Source organism: Saccopteryx leptura, chromosome 9, assembly GCF_036850995.1.
Source record: "Saccopteryx leptura isolate mSacLep1 chromosome 9, mSacLep1_pri_phased_curated, whole genome shotgun sequence".
NCBI lineage: Eukaryota > Metazoa > Chordata > Mammalia > Chiroptera > Emballonuridae > Saccopteryx > Saccopteryx leptura.
In genome coordinates this window covers 60419174-60439247 of record NC_089511.1, presented here as the reverse complement: position 1 = coordinate 60439247, position 20074 = coordinate 60419174, and the positions used below count along the sequence as shown (strand labels likewise).

Below are 20074 nucleotides of genomic sequence, written 5' to 3'. Positions count from 1 at the left end.
TCCACCGTGAACAAACTCCTCCAGGCATTTCAAAGCAATGCAGGACCCTTGCCACAGTGTCACACCCCTCTCGGGTGTCATATACTCTCCTGGGGTGTCACACTCCCTTGGGAGTCACTATCGCTGTGGTTGGAGCTCAGGCTTGAGGACAGAGGCCCAAGTTCAAATGCCTCTGGGCAGCTAGGTACTTAACATTAAGGATGAAATCAGCCCACGGTAATAAAGCAGGGAATACTGAGGGCTGAGTGGGAAGCCACCACTCGGCACCGGAGCCTGTGGCCCAGCAGAAACGTGGGCTCGGGGTTGCCAGCTCCTTGTGTTTTTAAAGGGAAAAAAGGGAAATCTATATTTTGTTATGCAATCTCGCAATTTTTAAGTGTTGGCAACTAAAAATATATTTTAAAATACAACAAGAGCCACAAAAACATGTATTTGCTATTTGCTACCAGTATGTGACCCTCCCTTTAGAATAATAGAATTAGATTCAAATCCTGACTATTGGCTAACTGACAACCTTAGGCAAGTTACTTAACCTTTCCAAATTTTAGTTTCTATCTCACAAATGTAGAGATAAAGATTACTTCACAGCATATCTCTGAGGACTAAAAGAAAAATATATAAGAAATTATATAGTGCCTTACATGCAGTACTTAATAACTATTTATGTATATTATATAATATATATTATATACTTAATAATATATTTATATATATTTCATTGAACCATATGAAATTGCCGATATACTAGACTTAACCTGTAAAAATGGCAATTTCATGAGTCAGTATAATAGTAATATAAAATCATATACTGTAGACATTATTTTATTATTGTTAATATTAAGCATAGCCACCCACTCCTAAACTCATACTTATGATGCCCCTTTCCTGCTGTATTTTCGCCACAGCAACTTATCCTATTGATCGTTTGCAATCACTTACTTATTACGTTTACGGCTATGGCCTGTCTGCCCACACTGCTGGTAGCTATGCTGTATCAAGGTAGGGATGTTTCCCTGTTTTGTTCATCATCTTTCTCTGCCCCCCCACGCCAGCATCTACAAGAGTAGGCACATAGTAGGCTCTCTGTAAATGTGCGTTGAATGAATAGGCTTATGCACTGGCCTTCCCAGCGTTGAATTCAGTTCACCACAGATACCTTCCCTGAAGCCTCACAGGTTTGAGGGAGCTGTTTGTTAGTACCCTTCTAAGTAAAACAGAAATACAGTTTCTTATGATGATGGGTTTTTCGGGACTTTGTTGAACTCAAGTATAAGACTAGTAAAATGTTGCTGAGGTATTACATGTCCCCAAATCTAAAAAAAACTGAATTCAGTTAGTTATATCAACAAACAAACAGAAGCAATCAATGGTATTTTTTTTTCTGGTCTTACACATGAGTTTTATATAATGCTGTAATTTTCAAAAATATCGATTATATTTGCACTCAGATAGGAGGAAATTACCTTTGTAAGATAATTTGTTGGCAGTACAGTATGCTTTCACAGTATGTACACATACATATATTCAATAGTAAAGCTAATGTAATGAAAGAAATTCAATTTACAAAGCCCACTCCTAAAGGGCAGGCCTGACTAGATTCCAGAGACAGAGGAGAAAATGGTGGTATTGTCTTTTGAAGGAATGTCAGAGTAGCCTGCACGCAGAGGAAAGTGCTGATAAGCGGAATGACAAAAGCTGGTTTCATGGGTGATTCTGAGCAGCCAGGGTATGCTTCCAGCTGATTGCACTGCTATTTTTGGTATTCCCCATATCATGACTAAATACACAGAGCTTGAGTGGAGGCCACAAACATGGTAAGTCAGTGGGGAATTCTGGGAGGTGCTGCATTATTTGTAGGGCAGCTTCTATACTCTTACTGTCCCCTAGCCCTTTAAAGAGTTAAGAAAATTCTGATCAGCTCCTACCTCTTTACTAGGAGGTTGGGGAAACCTTTACGTTTCCCAAGGCAGATATTTTTAGACTCGAGGCTCTGTCCAGAGTGTTAACTAATTGAGTTATCAGGTTTCATACTTGGCCGCACAGAATGGCAGTGGAAGAGGGACGGAGCTGCCCAGAACAAGTAAGCATTTACAGTTTCGGAGTGAAACACATTTTCCTTATAGAAGTGGTGCTTTGGCCTGGATGGTCGTACCTTTTAAAAAATATTTGTTGTTGGATAGGCAGGAAGCTAGCCTGTCTGCTCCCTGGATCTCCTGAGTTCAGTGAGTAGGGAGAATGGGCTGTCCTTTCTTTCTGTTTTGCCCAGACCTGAATTCTAGGTACGTTTTGCCTCTGATGTCATTTGGAGTGTGCTCAGCGCAGGCCTGTCTTAAGAGGATGTGTAATGAAATGCAAACAGATGGTGAGTGATTTGGGGTACAGGAGGGGCATAGAGGACCTAACAATGTAAGAAGATTTAAGTCTTCCCACTGTTCTTAATAAAAATCTGCAGACTTTAAAACTTAGCTTTTTCTGCCATACTAATTGCAAGGGGCAATATGGAATTTTAGAATTGGGGGAGAAAATATACCATAAAGTTAAAATTTGTTTTGGAAATTTATATTAATAATAGATGAAGTATATAGCTAGAGGTTTGGGAATATAAGTTTACTTCTGTTTTAATAGATTTGAAAATAGATGTAAATACGTCATCTCATTTAGTAATTTTAAAGAAGCAACACAGTAAGCCATGTTCCCCTTAAGGGTTACTACACAAGAAATAAAAGTAAATATTTGCTTTGTATTTATAAAATGTTGAAGTTTGATTCTAAGGGTTCATAGAATACTGTTTAGTTTATGGCATAGTTTTAAGATTTCATGTGGTCTTGTTTCTGTCTTATCAATTAGTACCAGCTTATCTTACTATGAGAACACACACGGACTATGTATATAGTCCATGTGTTGTTAACACAATATATTAAATCTTGAGTGTAAAATGAACACGTTTTAAACAAAATTTAGTGAAATGGTCATAAAGACTAGAAGGAGATGTAGAAATGAGGACTTTGGTGATAGTTCTAACATCAAGTAGGCAGACATGCCAATGATTTTGAGAAAAGAACTGTCATTTCCTAGTGCTACAAAAAGCAACAATTTTGAACCTTATTTTAAATTGATTCAGTTTTAATCTTTGTATTCTTAGAGATAGGTTAATCTTTTAGCAAAGAATATTCTTTCCTGACCTTTCCACAATGTTGCTCTATTCAAGAGGAGACATTTATGAGATTTTAATCTGAGAATTATCAAGCATTTTGTGTGGCTCAGAGAAGGCCTTTGCAGGTGAAACTTTGAGATTCAGAAACAAGATAAAAGTATTGTTCAGAAATCCCAGACATTAATTATAGCTTACCAGTAATATAAGCGTATTGGTAGATGAGTCCTAAGAATCATGTTATGCCACTCTCAAAATAATCGACTCACCCATCAAAAACTATGAGCTATGCTGAAAGTTAAATTTTGATTGTACGTTCTGTTCCGTTAGTTTGTGGGACTGAAAACTTTACATGTAATCATAATGACAGTTGCTGCTTAACTAGTGAGGCTTGGCTTTGAGAAATACTAATTGCTAGAAAGTTTTGACCCAAGTGCAAATATAACAAATCTCACAGAATGTACCTGACAAGCTTTGGCTCTTTATGAATTAATGAGTTAATTAAAAAAAAAAAAAAAGCAATCTGAGATCTGAAAGGAAAGCTGAAATAAAAGCAGACCATGTTGTTTCTGCCTCGTGTCAAAATATATCAACTAAGTGGTGAAAGCATTTGATCTCAGCCCATATGTGCCATGTTTTCTGTTTTGGTGAGCATGCTGCTTAATGTACGTGTAATAAAATGACAGACTGAATTTGAAATTATCCTGCCCTAAGCAGTGACTCTGGAAGGGCAGTGACCCGACACATCACACTGAAGTCCCGTCACAATAGAGGAGCATATATGATTGCTGTATTGGGTTTAGTTGTGCAATGAATAAGAATTATTCAGCTTCTGGTTTCATCTCTGACTTGAATGAAAGACTGAACACTCTATCTGCATGAGCTGAACTATGGATAAATTCTTTGCAAAGAGGGTATAGTAGATAATTACATTTTCACAAATGATCATTAATACCGCGTACTACTTCTTCTTGGCTTGTAGTTTTTAGAGTATTGTTTAGAGGTTTTTCCATAGGTTAGCTTAGTCTGTGTTTTGGAAGAAACTTGCAGTGATTTTACAGCTTGTTATTGTGAAACCTTTGCAGGACAGACCTTCTAGAAAGGTAAATGTGTGTGGATCTTTGCCAATTTTAGAGACTCTCATGAGTTGTTAATAATCAAATCTTTATGGAAGAACTAGTTCTGTCATAAATAATTGATGAAAAAATAACTCTTAAACTTGAATTGTTCAAATAATGTTTATTTTAAAAGTTAGACTCTAATATTGAGCAAAGCTTAATTACTGCAGTTTTAGTATGCATTTTAGAGGCAGCTAAAGATAAGATCTTCTAAGAGCTGGGAATTATTTTTAATTTTTCAAAATTATTTTTATTTGTAAAAGTACTCTATAATACCAAATTAAAATTCTTGTTATTTAATTTTCTATCTTTCAACTCAGATATGTTCTATTTTTGTATTTCTGGTTTTCAATAATCAATTAATAAATGTATATTTAATTATTGGGGAATTTCTAATTTTATTGCTGATATATTTTACTTGAGGATGTTGGGAGCACGTAAGAAAATTTATATAGTCAAACTCAAGGAATCACTATAACTGTCTTTTTGCTGCTGAGACTTTCTGTAGTTTCTTGTTTTGAAAAGGAAGTTTTTAATTATGTAGTATAATATTTACTTATCAACTAACTTTGTTTTCTTCTATGTGAAAATACAAAAATGCTACCTACTGTCAGTTATAAATTTGGGTGATAGTCAAGTTAAAGCAATATTTGTAGGACAAAGGGGAATTAAAATCTAAGTGTCATGTCTTTTGAACAGTCATGAGTCGCAAAGTAATATATATTTGCCAACTCTTTATCCTAATGCATATATTTATTTTTTTTCTATGGTCCTCAGAATATGTTGTAAAATCTAATTATAAAAATAGAACTTTCTTCTAACTAGACCATTAATAAAACCTGTTATTAGGTTATGTAACACATTTTAGAGTATATCCAATAGATATCTACAGTTGCTAATTAATTATTAAGTACAGCACCTAGAAATAATTTTTTTTATTTTAGGAGCCACTTATGACTATTATATGAAATAAAGATCTATATAGACATTCATGATAGATACTCATTTGCAGAATAATATTGGGAAGTACCGTAAATGCCATTTTTCTTTGGTTAAGGGGCAAGTGAATAATGTCACCAATTTAAAAAGTATATAAAGTCATAATTTAAAATTGCTTTGCTTCATTTTTTATTTACTCTTGAATTCTTGATTATATTGTGCTTTAACTCAGCATCATTTTGATATATTACCGAATTACATTTCTATAGTTTAATAATTTTTCTGTTATATTTTGAAAACATTTATCAATAAACAAAATTTTGCCCTGGCCAGTTGGCTCAGTGGTAGAGCGTCGGCCTGGCCTGCAGGAGTCCCGGGTTCAATTCCCAGCCATGGCACACAGGAGAAGCGCTCATCTGCTTCTCTACCCCTCCCCCTTTCTTTCCTCTCTATCTCTCTCTTCCCCTCCCGCAGCCGAGGCTCCATTGGAGCAGAGTTGGCCCGGGCACTGAGAATGGCTCTGTGGCCTCTGCCTCAGGCACTAGAATGGCTCTGTTTGCAACAGAGCAGCACCCCAGATGGGCAGAGCATTGCCCCCTGGTGGGCGTGCCAGGTGGATCCTATTCGGGCGCATGCAGGAGTCTGTCTGCTTGCCTTCCCGTTTCCAACTTTGGAAAAATACAAAAAACAAAAAAAACAAAAAAAAAACCCACAAAATTTTACTTTGAATTCTGTACTTTTTTGAACACAGATGGTGTCTTAGCCATCTATTGATCCCCAGAGCCTGGCACATATTAAGTACTCAATAACTATTTGTTATAATTTTTTTTGTGTTTGTGTATTTTTCTGAAGCTGGAAACGGGGAGAGACAGTCAGACAGACTCCCGCATGCGCCCGACCGGGATCCACCCGGCACGCCCACCAGGGGCGATGCTCTGCCCACCAGGGGGCGATGCTCTGCCCCTCCAGGGCGTCACTCTGCCGTGACCAGAGCCACTCTAGCGCCTGGGGCAGAGGCCAAGGAGCCATCCCCAGCGCCCGGGCCATCTTTGCTCCAATGGAGCCTTGGCTGCAGGAGGGGAAGAGAGAGACAGAGAGGAAGGAGGGGGTGGGGGCAGAGAAGCAAATGGGCACTTCTCCTATGTGCCCTGGCCGGGAATCGAACCCGGGTCTCCTGCACGCCAGGCCGACGCTCTACCGCTGAGCCAACCGGCCAAGGCTATTTGTTATAATTTTTAAACAAACTTTCATCTTTACAAGAGTGTACCCTCTCCTAATTTCAAGCATCTCATCAAGAGTACAGTATTTGAATCCAGTTGCAAATAAATTCAGTTACAACTTGGTATTACTTACATAGCTGTCAAGGAGCCAAAAAATCTAATAGGTTTGGTTTAATATAATGTTTAGCCTTCTGGCCACCATTTAGTCTTATAAAATGGTTTAAAATACTTACGCTATTTTAAAACATTTTAAACAGAAAAAATGTACTAATTAATTTTCCATTTTAGTGACCAAAATGAGATTGTTTTCCAGTCTAGAAGCTTCCCAGAAAACAAGATTTGTATCTACAGTTGTGTTTACACAATGACAAGTTGTCTATAAAGAATTTTTATGCTATCTCTTTGATATGGTGGCACCAATTGCAATGGTGTGTGTTGTTCATTTCTCATATGTCACTTCGAGAACATCAAATTGACATCCTGAGGACAGTGTTATCCACTGTCAGAGTATAATAGCATCAAAGTATTTGAGCGTGTGAATAAGACCACTTGGAAAGATCCTATGTGGGAGAGGGCTGAAGCAAGGGGACAGAAGGCAATAAACAGGCGACAATTAGCGTGATCCTGGTCTGTACTGTGCAAAAATAACAGCACTGTTTTTATTGACTTTGTCTTACTGTTCAATCATGGCTCTCCTAAATTACTCTGTTGGGAAGTGGTAGGCCCCTACCAAGAGGTAAATCCTTGACAACTAGACTAACCACATGAAGTGTGGTCTGTGAGACCCTTCCAGAATACTTGACTCTCTGTGAGATCCCCCTTTTCTAACTACATGCTTTATCTGAGGCCTTTCCTTCACATACTGCAGGCAAAACACCCCATGGTCACAGACTGAATGTAGAATTCAATATGAGACTGTCTTCTATTGTCGGACGTTAAAAAGATTTGCAAAATTATAAAGCAATACTAGTCTTACCGTATTTGTTTGTTTTAGAAAATAGCTATTTTTCCTAAGATATATATTTTATGTTATTGTATAGTGCTATTGTTATTTTAAAATAAATTAATATTTGTTTAATTCTGAGTTTTATCTTCTAATACAAAAATAACTAATTATAACCCTCTTAATCAAAAGCTCTTTGGGGATCCTCGCTAATACTTAAGAGTATAAATGGACCCTGAGACAAACAAGATTGAGTACCATTCAGATTGCAATGCATACATTCCCTGGCCTTGTTTAGCAGTTACTGAAAGCTTTGGTTCAATAAGGTCAAATTTGTGAGTTTAGTCCCTGTGTGACCAGTTATGTTTACTGGACTCTCATGACTATACTCATAGCCAAGGAAGCTAAAAATAATAATTTAAAAAATGTTTAATTGATCAGGTATACCAATAACTGAGGGCCACCTGTGTGCTTTGCATACAGTAGCTCACTTAATGTTGTCAACAGCCCTGTAAGTTAAATTTTACTGCTATTCTCATTTTACAAATAAGGAAACTGTGGTACAGCTTTCCAAGGTCACATGGTTTGTAAATTGCGGAGCCAGGGTTGAACCCAGACATTCTGGCTCCAGAGTCTGGACTCAGAAATCGTCAAGCTCTGTTGACTTGCTGATATACCTGTCCTAAATTAACGCATCATTTTCTGTCTTTAAACACTTTAAAAATACATACAATATGCTAACCCTGATTTATGACCTTCATTTTCATACGTGAAAGGCAGCTTTTTAAATATGAGTCTTTATTCCCAGGATCCTTGTGGTGTTTCTTAGCTGTTAAACTATAATATAGACAGATATTTCAAAGTCATCTACCATAGTATAACAACTTATAACTACATATTTCGATGGTTACCTCAACCTAGAGGTAAGGCCTACTCTTACATGCTTCACTTTAGGTAAAAAATAAAATAAAATAGCCTTCCTTATTATCTTGACTACATGTTTCATCATACTTTAAAAAATATCTTCTGTGCATCTGGGCCGTACATGCTCTTTTTCTGTCTCTTCCATTTTATTGCATTCAGTGTAAAGATGTTAAGTCTATTTATAAATCTTTTCCCAGGAAAAACATAAATGTTGCTTGAAGATTTTTTAAGATTCACAAATCAGTCTGTCAATCTGTATACCTATCTATTTATCTCTGACTTCACTAGTGACCTAATCTGTTTTAAAGTATATTCTTTATTCATTCAAATGAGAACTTCTTTAGCTATGTGTTTACTATGAGCTCCTAAGAACCCTCTGTTGATCATAGATGCAAATGGAAATGAACCATTTAAATCAGGGGTCTCAAACTCGCGGCCTGCCGAACAATTTTGTGCGGCCCGCAGACTAATCCACGAAGTTCAAAATATTTTGGATAAAATTAAGTAAGCCTAGGGGCCTACTTGTATTTTTCATTTCTCTAGCATCCTAGCTAGATATTAGCTTAGTTAACAGCAGTTGTGATGCGAACTACAGTTTCTGGTCGTTTTGTGACACTGAGTAAACTGCATGTACGATTGTGCTTGTTGTACTGATTTTTTTTTGTTTTCAACTGCAGTGAGAAAAGTGTTGCGTAACAGTTGCCTTTTGTAGACCTAGTGTGGCCCGCCGAACGGCTATGATCTTGCTCTGCGGCCCACATGCTGAGTTGAGTTTGAGACCCCTGATTTAAATGGAAAGAGCAATAGCGTTCTGGTATATTGGTTTTTAAAAGAATCAGTATGAAATCATCCTCACCACAAGCCCCCAGAAAAGGCAGATTGTTTCATTTACCAGCAAAGTTCCAGCTGCCCCACCTGGCGCACAACCCTTTAGGATGATGAATTCAAGAACCCGTCCTCTCACTAGCTAACACCCCCTCTCCCTCTGGTACCATGAGCCTCATCCTTCAATTCTTCTGAGCTTTCAAGTCCAAGCCTATTATTGTCTGACCAGGAAGCTCAGTCCAGTGTATTGGGATTTCCTAGCTGATTCCCACCATATAAAGTATGTAAGAAGAAAATATTCGCAACATTGTCTGTGCACTCTAAAAACCAAGCTATTTATTTCCTGATCTCAAAAAGGAACAAAAAAACTCTTGGGAAAGTGTTCGTCTCCTTAAATAAATTTCTTCTCTTTTCTCCTGATACCTAGACCAATTTTAGCTTATTGCTGTTTTCAGTCGCTATATTTAAAATGTGAATAATTCCCTGGATTAAATATTTTAGGACTCGTGCCAATACCTCCTACATAATAAGGGTCCTTAGGCGTGAAGCCCTGACATCCTTGTTCTGATTCATGACATACCAAATAAATGGAAAAATCCCAAACAGTTGACATGTTTTATATAATCCACCATGTATAATGCCAGAAGTAACTGCTATGCATTTTCTCAGTGATAAGTAGCAATATCTTAGTATTACAAAGTATATTTCTAAGGGACTCTGCAATTTGTTGTTGTTGTCATCTTTAGCCAAGCTCTGCAACAACTTGGTATTTGGTTTTGGGTTTTTTTTTAAGATTTTATTTATTGATTTTATAGAGACAAGGGGTGGGGAGGATGAGAAGTAGTTGCTTCACTCTAGCTGTTCATTGGTTGCTTGTCATATGTGCCTTGACTGGGCAAGCCCAGGGTTTTGAATCAGCAACCTCAGTGTTCCAGGTCGGCACTTCATCCACTGTGACCCCACAGGCCAGGCAGATATTTGTTTTATAAACGAAGCTGCCTGCAGATTCTCAAAATTTTACTACATAATACTATGGCACTGGGGCTCATGGCAACTTCATTTACTGTCTGAAAGACAAAGCTATCTGTCGTTTTTAGCACACTTCATCTGTGAGGTGTGGGTCACGATGTTTAGACGTTTCCCCCAGGATACTCAACATCACTAATCATCAGAGAAATGCAAATTAAAACTACAGTGAGATATTACTTTGCATCTCATCATTGCAAAAATGGCTATCATCAATCAATAAATCAACAAACAGCTGTTGGTGAGGATGTGGAAAAAAGGGAACCCTCATGCACTGTTGGTGAGATAACTGCAGGAAGAGTTACCACATGGATAGTATAGTATTTGGGGAAAAGGGTTGACCTTGGAGATCCCATTCAACCTAGGAATCTGGCAGGAAAATCTTTAGCTAAGTTCCTTTACTAGTTCAAACCATAAAATTCTGGACTAATTCATTCTTTAATTTTTTTTATATTTCAATTATATTAGTTTCAGTTATACACCGTAATAATTAGACATTTATATACCTAATGAAGTGATCACCCTGGTAAGTCACCCATCTGGCACCATACATAGTTATTACAATGCTATTGATTATATTTCCTATGCTATACTTGATGTCCTCGTCACTGTTTTTATAACTGATAATTTGTTCTTCTTAAACCCTTCACCTTTTTTACCCTCTCCCTTGACCCCCCTCCCATCTAGTGGCCATCAGTTTATTCTCTGTATCTATGAGTTTGTTTCTGTTTTGTTTATTTTTCTATTAGATTCCACAAATACTAAATCCTGTGGTATTTTTCTTTCTCTGTTCGACTTACTTTCTCAGCATAATAGCCTCCAGTTCCATCCATGTTGTCGCAAATGTTAAAAAGCCCATTCATTTTTATGGCTAAGTAATATTCCATTGTGTGTATGTGTATAATATATATATATGCCACATCTTTATCCATTTGTATATTGATAGACACTTCAGTTGCTTTCATATCTAGGCCATTGTAGATAATGTTGCAATGAACATAGGGGTGCATATATCTTTTCAAATTGGTATTGAGGACCTGGATAGACACTTCTCCAAAGAGTACATACAGATAGCCAATAGACATGAAAAGATGCTCAGTGTCACTAAACATCAGAGAAATGCAAATTAAAACTCCAATAAAATATCACTTCACACCTGTCAAATTACTATCATCAATAAATCAATAAACAAGCATTAGCAAGGATGTGGAGAAAAGGGAACCCTCCTGCACTGTTGGTGGGTTTATATATTGGTGCAGCCGCTGTGGAAGCAGCATGGAGGTTCCTCAGAAAATGGAAAGTGCAAGTACCCTATGACACAGAAAGCCCACTTCTGGGTATTTACCCAACAATATTCAAACACTAATATATGTATTTCTATGTTCATTATAATAATTCATTCTTGCTCTTGTACCGAGGTACTGAGAAGAACATTAAATCCATGGGTCCTAAACGCTATCCATGGCCATTTCCTAAGTAGTTAAGCAAATTACACCTATTTTTTTCTTCAGTTTTCTACTTATACAAATAGAAATGATTTCAGGATCTCTACACACCTCAAAAAATAAGACGTGTATAAAAAATAGAAATGCACTTTCATTGTTTATACAATCTATATATTAAGACAAAGAAATAACTATTAATGTATTGAATCTTTGCTTACCAGTCTACTCGGTCAGGGCTATGAACCCTGGGATTATTTAGTCAATATTGTTGAGGTGTGTTAAGGGCCTGCACATGTTCAGTGAAGGCATGGTGAGGTGCATGTCAACTGGCTGCCAAGGGTGAGAGCGCCTGATCGGTTAAGACAGCTGCTTCCTTGGATGAACAATGGAGTGCGGATTATGCATTCAGTATTTCATAGGCGACCTAGCTCATGGGAGAACGACAAAGAATCTTAAAAGACATGTTAATGTGGGAAATTATTTGAGATAGATGAACCAAATGAAGCCTACAAGGAAAAGCGAAAGGAAGGGTGGATAATGAGAAAGTGTAAGACCCCAGGGGCGCTACGTCTTTGTCCAGCACTGGCCTTCTGCCTAACAAATAGAGAAGATTTCAGTTATACATTTGGGATAACCTGTCACCCAGAATTTACTTATCACAAACCAGTATCAACTGCTAACTCTTTAATGCAGTCTTCAGTTGCATTCTTGTTTTAACTCAACTGGGAAAATAATTTCCTAACATAAAGATGATTAAAGGTTCCAAAAGGTCTAAATCTTTCTCATATTAATATTCCATTGTTATGGATTAAGATAGAAAAATAAAATAGAAAATTCTCCAGAGTTTTTATGTGTTCTGAATTGCTGAGCACTTAGACTGCTGTAAATAGACTTTTCTCCTCCAAATGTATAGCATTCCTCTTGTGCTTCTTTGTCACAAGAGGTCACCAGAAATATGTCCAAGCACAGCAGAGGTTTCAGACAAACCTGGTAATGAATATACGTGCAAAGCACACTTTTCAGAAACAATTTCTTCATCTGTGACTGTTTGTCCAGGCTTATGTATTTGGATCTTTACATTCAGAGTAACAAAGGATAAATATTTTACAAAATTTAAGGTTGACATGTCCCTGTTATATAACTTCACTCTTCATGCTAGTACTAAAGACAGACTCATTGTACCCTAATTTTGAATAGAGGTAAAGGAAAGAGTTCATTTAGTTTTCATTTTAAATTTTAAAAATAATTTTTGGATAAAGAGCTACACCTCTTTCTACATTTTGTGTTAAGTCCCCTGGCTTTTTATTAACACTTTTTTTATTTTTGATCATTTAGAAAGTATACTATTTACCGTTAACTGTAATAAGACTGGCACATAGCTCAATATTATGGAGCTTCTCAGGGAAGGAGGGAACTCACATATCATTTAGTCTGATTCTAGCTAAGTCTATCAAATCCTTCAATTCCCAACATCATTTATAGCATTCTACAAAACATAATCATCTGTGTCCAAGCTCACTAAGATATCTTGCAATTTCTATAGCATGAGGAAAGTTTTTAAAACAAAACGTTTAAAAGTCCAAATGGTTTGAAATTCTGCCCTTCTCTAGGACAAATCAAGACAAAAGGTTACTATCTTGACCTCATATTATTTAGATATACACAACTTTTCTTCCCTGATATTTATAATTTTATATCCTTTGAGAGGCAGCTGAAACTGGCTCTTTAAATTTTTACTTAATGTTCTCAGGAAATTTCAGACAAACTCAAGTAAATCCTATTTTGTAGCTGAACAGAATCAACTTTACATTGAGAAATCTTGGAAATACTACTCACCCACCCAACAACAACACACACTTTTTTAGTTTTCCTGTGGGAACCATTTTGCTTCTCTGTATTTCTTTTTACTCCTAATCAGTGTCCAGAAGAAAGTTTAGGGGTCTGAAATCTGGGGGAGAGAAGAACCGCAAGGAGTCTGAACTCTGGATCTTCCTTTTGAGGGAAACCAGATCATTGCAGACCGGCTTGAGGAGGGTGGGTTTATCAGTATGGCCAAGCAAATCTCTTTTAAAAAGTGCCTTTGCAAAAACAAAAGCCTGCACTGTGTTTATTTTTTTAACCATTTTCCACTGCCCTCTACTTAAAGATAAAGATGGGAGCGTTGTTTGCCTTTCGGTTTGAAGGGCCGCTGTGAACAGACGCTGGCAGATTTGAACCGTGCAACAGCAGGGGCCTTGCTGGCGGAGGGCCCAGTGGGAAGATGCTAACCATGCCTAACATGTCGTTAGGGGGCAGTGACCTCATTTTCAGGGATGAACTGAGGTTACTTCCCAGCAAAATCCTTAAAAACAAAGACAGCCTTTTAGCGACAGGAAGGAATCTGTGGAGGCAGCCCCTTGTACTTGAGTGCTTTTGATAGTTTAGATTAGGGACACAGATAGCCTTGAGAAGTGTTTTTCTTACTGCTTAAGCCCCCACACCCCTGTACTGCTCTTACTGCTTTATGGATCGAAAATGTTGGTTTATTCCAATAACTGTATAGCCATTAAATAAAAATAAATAAATCTTAATAACTCAAAGTCTTCCCTAACTGAAAGGACTTGAGTTTTTCAAGTACTAGCCATGCAAAAGACACACAAAATTCTTCCTCCTTTTTTCTTTTTCTGAAGCTGGAAATGGGGAGAGACAGTCAGACAGACTCCCGCATGCACCCGACCGGGATCCACCGGGCACGCCCACCAGGGGCGACGCTCTGCCCACCAGGGGACGATGCTCTGCCCCTCCGGGGCGACGCTCTGCCGCGACCAGAGCCACTCTAGCGCCTGGGGCAGAGGCCAAGGAGCCATCCCCAGCGCCTGGGCCATCTTTGCTCCAATGGAGCCTTGGCTGCGGGAGGGGAAGAGAGAGACAGAGAGGAAGGAGGGGGGGGGTGGAGAAGCAAATGGGCGCTTCTCCTATGTGCCCTGGCCGGGAATCGAACCTGGGTCCCCCGCATGCCAGGCCGACGCTCTACCGCTGAGCCAACCGGCCAGGGCCTTTTTTTTTTTTTTTTTTTAATTTCTGCACTTCAGCCCTGAACACCTACTTAAAAAGGGTCTATTTGCTGAACATAAAGACCTAATACTCCTTTGGATGGGGTTGGGGGTATGTGTGTGGGGGGGGCAGTCTCCTAACGACCTGAGGTTTTTACTGACAGGAGGCAGATTGTTACACGAGTGGCACAGTTCTTCTGAGTTGTGCAATTCATCGCATTCTTTTGGAATTGATCAGAAATTATGCAAGATATCTATAAAATATCAGCACATAATAGCTTACTCTAAATTAGCTGGCAACTTTGAACAGGCACTATCTGAATGGATGTGTCCCAGGATATAAGCAGTGATTCTGCTGTAGTCTAGTGGCTAAAAAAAATTTCATGTATTGCCTTAGGCTCTCCCCTCATGTGCTGGGCCAGGACCACTCAATCTCAAAGCCTTAAACCTAGGAGAGTATGACTCCCGATTTAGCTGACTTTTTTTTCAATGAAAATTATTTTATTTCAAATATACATACCAGTTTTGGATCTTGTGAAGTTCTGCAAAACAGCTCCATTTGTATTTCAAAAGTAATTGACATTGAAATCATTAATTAAGAGTCAATGTCAGAAAGGATTTAGGGATTTTGATAAGCAGGCCCCATACTGTGTAAGTCCCTTTCATAATTGAGAATAATTTACAAATCTGTATTACTTTAGTCACCAAAAATAAATGTTTGATGTTACCAAAAAAATGCCTCACATCTTTTATTTCTGGCTTTGCAAGTTTGCTTAAAAGAGAAGGGGAGTATTGGAAAGTGAGAGAAAGTATGAAAAGGCAAATACAAAAGCCAAAATATTTACTGCAAATCTAGAATTGAGAATTTAATATTTTGTGAAGTTAAAAGTCTGTCGGCAGACCTTCCCAACACCTCCTAGTACTCTCTTCTCTGCCATTGCACCCACTGCCCACCCCAACCTCCAGATCACGTGGAGCTCTATTTTTCCGATAACCCAATTCAGTGATTCTCACCTCTAGTTACACATTAGAATCCTTTGAGCTTTGCTTATCAAAATGACCAATTGAACCTCTGCTGGTAGGGCCTCAGTGTCTGTGCTGTTGTTGTTGTTATTGAATCTTCCTCGGCACATCCTTGAGACATGACAGCCACTGACCTGCAGATCTTTTAGTCTCCATTTCCTCCCACACTCATTGCCATCAATTAATTGAGCTAAAAGATAGATATAATGATTTCCTTTCGTTCCTCAAAACTCTTCACTGTCTTCTGTTATCTTTGTGATGACACTACATCGGCTTTATCTGCCATTCCACACCTGCTATGAACCTCTCCTTTCCCATTCTCCTCAAGTGTCTCTTCTTTTCCATAGAGATGGTCTAGTCACCATTCCTGAACTCTTTTCATTTCAACATCTCCACCCACGTTTCTTCCTCCTTCTCTCTACTCCAGTCCCTTTTATAATCCTACGTCCTCCTCTTAGCTCTTTCCTCAGCTATATCCAGGATGCAGACATGGCATTTTCCAAGGAACCTACATGGACTCTCCCAACTTCCATTGGTTTCTTTACTATGAATCCCAATGTCATGTGCTGATTCCAGTCTGCACAGCTCTAACATCATAGAAAGCAGTGACTGCATCCTCACAATAGAGGTCAAGTGGGCATTGCTACTTCACTGTTGGATATTGAACCCTTTTATTGACTATGAGCCCTTAATCCTGGTGATGGAATAAACATGTACCATCTACTTTAAAGATTTGTTTTAATTGAAGTATAATCTATCACATCAAGGCCTAAATTGTGAGTTCACTTTCAGCACAAACTCTTATTAGAGTTTAGAACGTGAATTTAGCCTGACCAGGTGGTGGCCCAGTGGATAGAATGTCGGCTTGGGATGCTGAGGACCCAGGTTGGAAACCCTAAGGTTGCCAGCTTGAGCGTGGAATCATAGATATGATCCCACGGTTGCTGGCTTAAAGCCCAAGGTCACTGGCTTGAGCAAGGGCTCATTGGCTCGGCTGAGCCCCCTGGTCAAGGCACATATGAGAAAGCAATTGAACAACTAAGGTGCTGCAACAAAGAATTAAAACTTCTCATCTCTCTCCCTTTCTGTCTCTGTCTCTGTCTCTGTCTCTCTTACTCTCTCTCTCTCTCTCTCATTAAGAACATGGATTTAAGAAAATCAATTGATGTGCTTTCTGGATATAACTGCAATGACATACTGGTACCATCTGCAATGGTACACTGGTACCTTCATTCACGTTTATTAGCATGTCCAGTGCAAGAAGGTCAGAAATTGGTGTTCTTTTTGAGTCATACTTTCTGATATGTGACCAGAACCAGGTAGTGTAGTATTTAGATCTAAGGCCACCTAGATAATGCTTTTAGAACTTTTTAGTGGAAGAAACTTTATTAGAGGTATCTTAGAATTCTCTCAAGTAATACAAAACATAGTTAATAGTCCTTTTATACAGCAATATTTAAATTAGTAATTCTTTGGCTAATTTTTTTTAAACAGTTAATGGCCAGAAATTATAAAGGTACACATGTTTGTTAAACATTTGAGTTTTACTTTAAGCTACATAAATGTCATTTTACATATTGCTTTCTGTTAGTTTTGTGTCTTGTTTGATCCTTCTCTTTCATTTTTCTATCTTTTGTTTTTATTTGGTTGTATTCCGTACATCTTTCCTCTGTTGCTATCTTTTTTATCTCATGTGCTTCTGTGGTGGTTTTTTCAATGGTGGTTACCTTTAGGTAATGAAAAGGGTTCCTACCCTGTTCATTGTAGCGCACTATTTTGTGAGTACTTTTGCACTCCATCGCCCTTTGCTACTGTTAATCTCCATCCTCTCCCCCCTTTTCTTTTTGTTGTTGTCACAGTTTAAATTTGGTTTTATTGTGCTCTTCTTGGAGCTTTTACTTGTGGCTTGGTTTTTCTTTGTTCTTTGTATCTGATTGGAGAACCCCCTTTAGTAATTCCTGGAGTGGGGGTTTTCTGATGATAAATCCCTCATCTTTTCTGTATCTGTGAATGTTTTTATTTCTCCTTCATATTTGAAGGATAGCTTTGATAGGTATAGTATTTGTGGCTGAAAGTTCCTCTCTTTCAGGACTTTAAATATTGGGGTCCACTCTCTTCTAGGTTGTAGAGTTTCTGCTGAGAAATCTGATGATAATCTAATGGGCCTTCCTTTATATGTTGTATTCTTCTTTTCCCTGGCTGCCTTGAGGATTTTTTCTTTGCCATTGGTTTGTGCCAATTTCATTATGATGTGCCTTGGAGTAGGTTTGTTGGGGTTAAGAAAACCTGGAAGTTCTGTTTGCTTCTTGAACTTGAGACTTTAGTTCTTTCCACAGGCTTGGGAAGTTCTCATCTATTATTTGTTTGAGTATGTTCTCCATTCCATTTTCTCTCTCTTCTCCCTTTGATATACCTATAATTCTTATGTTATTCTTTTTGATGGAGTCAGATAATTCTTGTAGGGCTTTCTCATTTTTTTTAATTTTTGAGTCTCTTTCTTCTTCTCTCTGTTGTGCCTCAAGTTGCTTGTCTTCTATTTCACTAATCCTCTCTTCTATCTGGTCTGTTCTATTAGCTAAGCTTGTTACCTCATTTTTCAGCTCGTGAATTGAGTTTTTCATCTCTGTTTGATTTGTTTTTATAGTTTCAATTTCCTTGGAAATATATTCTTTGTGTTCGTTGAGTTGTTTTCTGAGCTCCCTAAATTGCCTTTCTGTGTTTTCTTGTATATCTTGGAGGATTTTTAGGATTTCTATCTTAAATTCTCTGTCATTTAGCTCCAAGGTTTCCAATATATTAAATTTTTTCTCCATAGATTTTTCCTCATCTATCTGTGTTATCTCTCTTTCTTTTGTATCCATGATATTCGATTTTCTCTTCCTTAATGGCATCTGAGGGTGGTTTTGTTGATAGTATTAATGAGATTTAATAAAGAATAAAAAGTTAAAAAAAATTAAAAATCGAAGTTTTTTTTTAAATTAATAATGAAATAAAGAAAAATAAAATAAAATAAAAATTAAAAAAAAGGAAATTATTCCCCCCCCTCCTTTTTTCCTCTCCTCTCCTCTCCCCTCTTTCTTGAGAAAATCTTGTGGTGAACTGTGAATTATAACAAACAATGCCTGTAATGGAGGGCCTGAATTGGGGAAAAGTAATAAAGGGGAAAAAAAAAAAAAAGAAAGAAAAAAAAAAAGAAGGGTGTATGGACCCACAAAAAGCAAATAAGGAAAAAATTTGGGTCAAGAATAAAATGATTTGCTTTTAGGTATTGGTTGACTAAGAGTTATGATGAGAGGAATAAGAGGGAAACAGGAAAATGGGGGGACAAATTAAAAAATTACTATTGTATTTAGTGGAACAAGAACTAGATAAAATGGAGAGCCAGGGATGGGAGCACTGCTAGTGAGTTAAAAAGGTGAAGTAAAAAAACCCCAAAATGCCACAAACATAAATTTGAGTCCCAGATAAGATAATTTGTTTGTTATTGAGGTTTGAATGAGAGGAGATGTAAAGGAGAAAGGAAGAAACTAATATAGAGGGAGAAAAGAAAGAGAGAGAGAGAAAAAAAAGAGGGAACCACTAAAAGAAGAAAAAAGAAAAAAGAGGAGAGAGAGAGAGTTAAGGGTTTTGGAGTGCAACCCTCATAGAGAGAAAGGAAGAGGAAAGAAAAGATAATGGGAAATGTAACACTTATGGGTAGGGTAGTTCAAGGAGAGGAGAGAGTAAGACTGGCAGAGAGTTAAACGACCAAATTGGAGGAGGAAAAAAAAAATCAAGGATGAAGATAAGAGAAACAAACGAACAAATATAATAAAATGGGATAGGTTATAAAGTCTGCAGATTATTCTTGATTTTGAGAGGTTACCTTCTTGCTTTTTCTTTTCTCTCCCTCTTCCTGGTCAGTGACTCTGTACCCCGGGTTCTGCCCCTTTGGCACGCTCAGGTAGAGGTTTGCAGTTGATAAGTCTCTATGGCGATGTCATATATTGTGCTTCAGTCTCGTTGGCAGTCAAGGCTCATTAGCATTTATAGGCTCCGACAGTGAGAGAGTCTGTGTTCCTGGAGCCTCTCTCCTAGTCTTTCCTTCCTCAATTAGTAGCCTGATAATCCAGCTATGGGGTTGCTGCTGCCTCTGCCTGGATAGTAAGAGGCTCAAAGAGCTGGCAACTCCCCACTCTATTCCCACTCAGCACAGGGCTCTGGGTAAGGCTCAGTCAGTCAGAGCTGCTAGTATAATCAGGCGGGGCTTCCGCCCACTCAAAGACCTCTGGCTCTGCCACTCTGTCTGGTAACACGGGTGGGTGCCCACTTCCGGGGCGCTTGGAGGAAACTCTCGCTCACTATCTGTGCACGCAGACCAGGATATCAGGCCGCAGTCTCACACTCTGAGTGAAACCCCCACCCGCACGGAAAAGTTCCAGCGTTGGA

General features: G+C 38.2%; 1 protein-coding gene across 23 annotated transcripts in view; it reads left to right on the top strand.

The window, feature by feature from the left end:
- The window catches only part of ANK3 (ankyrin 3), a 755326-nt gene that overhangs the window by 483487 nt on the left and 251765 nt on the right, over positions 1-20074 (top strand). The window contains exon 1 of one of the 23 annotated variants that reach the window (XM_066348432.1): positions 1735-1814. The exons of 21 other annotated variants lie outside the window; for them this stretch is intronic. In XM_066348432.1, coding sequence (XP_066204529.1) covers positions 1812-1814 — 3 coding nt within the window. In that variant the 5' untranslated portion in view covers positions 1735-1811. Of the gene's footprint in view, positions 1-1734; positions 1815-2127; positions 2363-20074 lie in introns of those variants that run through there. One more of the 23 variants, XM_066348431.1, reaches the window with a different exon arrangement.